This window comes from Limulus polyphemus, unplaced genomic scaffold (genome assembly GCF_000517525.1).
Source record: "Limulus polyphemus unplaced genomic scaffold, Limulus_polyphemus-2.1.2 Scaffold1074, whole genome shotgun sequence".
In the NCBI taxonomy this organism is placed as follows: domain Eukaryota; kingdom Metazoa; phylum Arthropoda; class Merostomata; order Xiphosura; family Limulidae; genus Limulus; species Limulus polyphemus.
In genome coordinates this window covers 198,805-205,645 of record NW_013666684.1, presented here as the reverse complement: position 1 = coordinate 205,645, position 6,841 = coordinate 198,805, and the positions used below count along the sequence as shown (strand labels likewise).

Genomic DNA, 6,841 nt, shown 5'->3' with positions numbered 1-6,841 from the left:
TACAACTGGACACTGGGACAGAAATTGGCAAAGTTTTGTAATAGCCGCCAAGAGCATGCCTATCTTGAATATTTACGAATTAATTAAAAAAATTATACATTTATTCAGTATCTCCAACTAATTCAGTTACTCAGTTCACAGCAGATAACGTCAGACAAATGAGAAAAATATATTAAGGTAGCTTATACCCTTTGAATGTAAAAAAATAAAACAATTTATTTTGAATCAATTTTCAGAGGTTTTACTTAGTTCAAAATTATTCTTAACGTCACATCAAACTCTGTGCCCATTTTCAGGAGCATTCAGTCATGTTTATAGAAGTTATCAGGAACATAAGACCTTTCTTTTGTATTTTCTTGTTTTTATGATATGCAAATTAGCCACAGTGGTAATGTTACACAACATGTGCCAGAATATTGCTTTGTACCTGTTTCAATATATTTTCATACGAAAAGCATAGCATGAAAATGCTTTTCTGATAAAAAGAAAAGAGGCCAAAACCTAGTTAACACTATGTAAAAGGGTATATGCTACAAGCAGCTACCCTAACAGAAACCATTTAGTAGCTCAGTAGTAAGTTTGAGAATTATAACACTAAAAATCGGGTTTCAACGGCCTATTGTGTAACTTTGCGCTTAACAATATAGAAACCCTCTAGTGGCACAGCGCCATGTCTGCGGACTTACAACGCTAGAAACAGGGTTTCGATACCCGTGGTGAGCAGAGCACAGATAGCCCATTGCGTGGTTTTGTGCCTAACTATAAACAAACATAACAATATACAGATAAGAATTAAAAGCAGTGAACAAAATACATTAATCATATATCGATCATCTAACGCAAATATGTCGCTGTAAACTACGCTGTAATATTAAACACAGAAAAATAACACGATTATTTTACACCAATATTTACTCAACAATAAAAATAATTACACACACAAAAACACATTGTTTTCAAATGTTAGACGTTCAAAGTATTTTATCAACACACACACACACACATACATATATATATATATATATTTGAACCTATTGTCCATTTTTATTGTCGATGGATTACTTCATTACTACTGAATGTCTAATATCTAACACTACTAACAGCAACTAGCAGCACACGTGTCACGCTTTTGAAATTTTTTATCACACATTATATTCTATAGTGTACTTCCTGTAAAATATTTTTACAGCTTATTAAAAGTTGTACCATTAGGAAAGTGTCTATTCTTGGATATTTAAAGTGGTAAGTTTTAAAAGATATTTTATTTTTTAGTTATACTGTGGAATAATAATAACGTGTCAAATGACAAAAGTGCTAGGCCTAACGTTATACTGTACTAATTCTGTAACTGTCGCTGGCTCGAAAGGTAATACTAATAGTAATATTATTAATATTCGTAGTACAACTAGTAGTACTACTTCTACTTAATATCACTGATATCACATAACAAAAAAATGTGACTAGATTTTATTTTTTTTAAATTTAAGGTAATTGTAATAGTTGATTTGCACTGTGTAGTTTATACAGAAAAGTTTGGCCTTTTGGTTTATAAACTGGACTTAAATTTTGTAGTGTAAAAATTACACATTATATTTTTTGTGTTTACATTGGTCATTATGTATCGTGTAACATTAACCTGCAATGTAGGAAAAACTTCAAAAAGACCCAGTGTAGGGTACGTTTTTTAATTATGACATCTGTATTGTAGGCCAAAGGGAGTTTTCATATCATGTGATAGGCGTGCTTTAATTTCTCAAACTTAATGACAAGAAACTTCTTGAAGGTTTAGAAAACAAACCTAGTTGCATAAAAAGAGAACTCTAGAGTAGATTTACTGATTAATTATTGAGCTAGCAAGTTTCTTAGTTTAATTTTGTGAGTATTGACTTTATGTTTTGACAAAGAAATGGAGACCATGGGAAGGTGCTGTACATGTACTATAGGAAACGTTAGCAATTGAAATTGTTGCATTAACATGTACTGTGAACTTTGGCATATCAGCTGACATTATTTAACCTTATTTGTAGAACAGGTGGTTGAAAACAAAAATATTTTAGTTATCATAAAGTGGAATGGACTTTGCATTTTAGTTTTTCTTTTTTGCCAAATAATCCAAAAGAACCTATCCAACAATATAAATCATTACAAAAGTATAAAAACCTTGATATTATAAAAAAGTTTGATACGTACAATGTAAGTTACAGTGATGGGGGAGAAAACTTACTTGTAAAACTTTTTTTTTTAATTTAAATACTTCACTTATGAAACAATTTTTCGTGAAGTTTTTCAAAAGATGTAATTTAAAATACTAAGTCTTACTCCATTCTTCATGACATAAAATCATACCCAGAATCAGTTATTCTTACATCTTTCATCTTTAGTCTAAAATAAGAATTTGACTTTTGTTTTAGTAGGAAAAGAAAATGTATCATTTCTCATTTAACAGAAAACAACTTAATAGTTTACTTCATAACTATACTTCATCTTATGAAATGTCTTATTAATATTTCTTCTAAAAGATAATAAGTTTTGTTTAGTTCATTATCACTCATTGTTCAATTCTACATATTACATCATCATTTTTATGCTAGAAAACCTGTACAAATGTTAAATTGCATTTAAATGAAATCTTCAAAATATTTATGTAATGATTTCATAAGGTAAATTATTCAACTACAAAAGTTTAACATAAGCTTTGTGTATTATTACCTTTAGATGATAGAAAATTATGAATTTTCTTACTCTTGTGAACACTAGGGTACAATGCTTGTTTATAATCTAGATCATCAATAGAGACCGGCACTGTACTCAAGTTAAAAGTGGAGTTGATTTCCTTTAAAGGGAAGGTTTGTGTTTTTACTTTTTCTTAAGGGTGGGTATGCAGGGACAGATTTGAAGAAGCAATTGGTCCATTTTGTCTGTATGTTGTGCTATATTCTCAATCTTTAGCCTTCATACTAAAGTAGGAGACTCGTGTAATTGCAAGAGGTACTGGGTATGATTTTTTTACTATCTCACAATTTAAACAAATACTTGAAATTTGCCATTTTATAATTTTGAAAGTTTGAGGAAAATGAGATGTACTTTCTCCGTGTTGAAAAACTATATATATAATTACATACAAGTTATATTCATATTGAATAAATTGTGGATCGTCTCAAAGTTGTAAAGTGTTTAAATAACTTACCAACTGAGCATAATGTCCCAGTATAACATATGGTGAAATATTTTCTATTTAACAGTGTAATAGATAATTCATATTATTGTTGTACGTACAATCTAATAGATACCCTTAGTGGTTTTTGTGCAAAGTTACCAGAATTGTGAAATGGTAGATTTCAAATGATTTGTTAAACTGTAACTTAGGTATTTCAGTATTTCCTTGTCGTACTAGTCAACAGTTAATATTACATCATAATCTCTAAGTGTAACATTTGTAATATGAAACGTATATGTATAATGTAGCTTCCTCATGAGCTATAAGTGAACTTTATTATGAAAAGAAGAGTTTTAGCATCTCGGCTCTCATATTAAGTTACTGTTGATTTGTTTCAGTAAAAAAAAATCTTATCTGAAATTCAGATTGGATCAATTTTTATGAATTTTTCTCACTTACCTGAACCATATTCTGAACTGGAGATCTTTTGTACCATATATTTCAATTTGGCTGGTGTCAGAATGCTGCACCTTTCTGAAAATATGATACTGTAGGTAGAAGATGTTAATTTTTCTGATAATTCCTAATGAATGTATAAATTTGAAATGTTTTGAAATAAATAAATACATTTTACTGATTTTAGCTAAACTATATTAAGAGATTCACAGCTCAAATCAGATAATGTTAGGCTGTTTATCATTTTTTATCTCTAAGAAATGTCACATTTTTGAAACAGTGAATTATTTTAATGTCAGTTGATTAGATAAGCAAACAAGTTTATGAAAATAGATCCAAAACTTAATTTTAGATTAACTCCTAAGGATTTGTATTTAAATAATTTTAATACCTTATACTTCCTGTGCAAAATGTTGGAGTAAAATTACTGATAGTTGTTTTACTTTTGTTTATGTTATGATGAAACATTTCCAATATACTTAACATGTAAATAACAAGCATTTGTCAATTCTTTACATCAGAGAAGAAATTTGAAGGTAGTAAAGGTATTTCACTGATACAGTTTTATAGACCATTGTATTCTGACACAGTTCATCTTTTCAGTATTTAAACATGCTTATTACTAATTGTCATAATATCACACAAAAAGTAGTAAATGTCTTAATCATTCCTAATCTAAAGGAAGGTCCCATTTACTGATTATTTACTTTTTTTCTGTAATGATTAGTAAATATAAAGATTTCATTCAATGTAAAATTTTATAAAACATATTTTAGCATATGCGATGAAGAGAAGTAATATTTATTTTTGTGTTCTTGAAAAATCATTTAATTAAAATGTTTATAATAATATAGATTGAAAATGTATTTCTTACTGAGATGACTTTTTCAGACAAATGCTATTCTGTCAAAGGTTTTAAAATGTAAACAAATTCCCAGAATTAGTATACATTATATGAGTTTATAAATATAAGGTCTTTTAACTTAATTCTGAATTTAACCTACTTCATCTTACTATCTATATTTTTAAGCAAAAAATATGAGACAGGGCAGGATGAGAGTTTGGGTTATTAATGTTGCTTTTACTACCCATTGAAGTGACCATTCAGTAGAATCAACCCTTAATAAATTTCAGACAAATTTTTATCATTATTATATAGATCTCTTCATCAGATGAACTGCTCCTAAAATTTATAACATTGAATATAAAAGTAATTCTGCCAAAGAATATTTATATTAATAATGCAGTTTTACTACTCAACATAATCACCCACCTTATTAAAAAGTTTGTCTGTGAAAAAAATATTTGAAAATCATTGCCAGTTTAATGTTATAAAAGTAATTATTATAGTGCATTACAAATATTTGTTCATGAGATGATAATTTTTCAGTTCAATGTATCTTAGCAGGCCTGACAAGCCCTGGTATTGAGTGAAAGGCCTTTTCAGCCCTGAATATGGAAGATGTAGTATGGTTGACATAACATATTTATCTTTACTTTCACACATAAGTTCTGAGAATTATTAATAAAACTCTTTCCTGTTGATGCTGTGGTTGCTCTGGTAACAAGAAGAGTACATTTATGATTTGCTAGTTCTTCTCAATGATCGCAAAGTTAATTCATATAAAATAATAATAAGTAATATTGTGTTGTTAATCTTTACCCTAAAATTCTGATTTATAAATTGATAGTAACTACAATTCAGTTAATCTGATTTGTACGATACAGTTGTTCATGAAAGTTGATGCTGTAAGTAGTGCCTAGACCACTGCTATGTCTGTTTTATCCCAGCTGGCACTAGATATGGCAGATGTCATGTGGTTGATATAACATTTTCTTTACTTTCCCTCATAAGTTCTTAAAATTATTGTTTTTCAAGTATAATAAACACAGAATTTTTCTTTTTCAGTCAGAAATTCTTCACGCATAAACTAATCTGTATCAGATTTTTAATAGAGAAATAGTGATATTGGATGTCAAAATCAGCATGGCAAAAGTTTCAACTATTTCACATTCTGATAGTTTTTTTGTAGTTTAATATATGTATTTCATTAGCATACATTTAAGCACAATAGTACTGTTGTACTTGGTATAATATTAAAAAAAAATAGGTGAACTGGTAATTAAGACATGAAGGAGATACTCACAAACTTACAAAAAATGTTTAGGGATGGGACTAATGTTAGCTTCCCTCTATATTGAAATAAGGTTCATAAATCACAAGTGTAGAATTTATTTTCATCCAGTATTATTCATATTTTCTACCTGCAGCCAGTTATGCTGAAGAAGTAAGCTAATTTGTTTCAGTGCAAGTTTTAAGAAAAGTTATTCATTTTGGTTTTTAAAAACTTAATTAAAAGAAGACATTTATATGATTGCTGTGTTATTCATATTTATAATTGATAATTATAACACATATGCTATCTAACTAGAATTGCATTTTTTGGTTATCTCAAGATTATATTTCACAAAGTTTTGATAGAAACAAATATTGTACTATCATGAACTTCATAAATTTTGGTTTTATTTAAAACCCACATTTTTCAGATAGGCTGAATATGTTATGGTGTTATTTGTAAACAAATTTGACTATAATAATCTCAGTGCTGCAATTTCTGCTTCAATAATTTTCAACCCAAAAATCATTTGCAAGTTTTATAACATGATGTAAGTTTAAACCAAACAATAAAGTATGTGTTTGTATGTTTATATTTTACAGATGTCTAAGCCATTGGAAATCCCCCATCAAATTCGACCTGAGAAAGGTTTAGAACTTCCATCTTCTCCTTCCAGAACTTCCTTTGGATCACCAGGAAAATATTACCAGATTCCCAGTCCTATTATTACCCGACGTACACGGACATTTTCCTTGTAAGTATGAATTATAATTGGATTTTTCACTTTAAATTATTGCAATGATTTATAGTATAGCATCAGTATGTCTGGATGCCTGCAAACTTTTACCCTTTTAATATTTAAAATACATTATTTTGGCCATACTTTTACAATAAGTTGCATCTTTCTTATTTGCACATTTTTTTGGGTTTTTCAAAATATTATTTTAATGTTGCAAACTGAATTGCAATTGAAGGAATCTTCATTACTATTCATATGTCAAAACCTTTTAGTATCACATTGATTGTTTTACAGTATTTGTAATTGGATAAACAGTTTCGTTCAGCATTGTACAAGTACAGGTGTGGATTTTTTTGAATTGTCAACTAGTAA

The 6,841-nt window shown here is 28.6% G+C and overlaps 1 protein-coding gene across 3 annotated transcripts in view; it reads left to right on the top strand.

Moving 5' to 3' along the window:
* The first annotated feature begins 1,092 nt into the window (after positions 1-1,092).
* LOC106462011 (cold shock domain-containing protein CG9705-like) overlaps positions 1,093-6,841 on the top strand; it is a 14,794-nt gene continuing 9,045 nt past the window's right edge. The window contains exons 1-3 of one of the 3 annotated variants that reach the window (XM_022389124.1): positions 1,093-1,242; positions 2,872-2,988; positions 6,333-6,484. In XM_022389124.1, coding sequence (XP_022244832.1) covers positions 6,333-6,484 — 152 coding nt within the window. In that variant the 5' untranslated portion in view covers positions 1,093-1,242; positions 2,872-2,988. Of the gene's footprint in view, positions 1,243-2,871; positions 2,996-6,332; positions 6,485-6,841 lie in introns of all 3 variants that reach the window. The other 2 variants (XM_022389125.1, XM_013921878.2) reach the window with 2 other exon arrangements.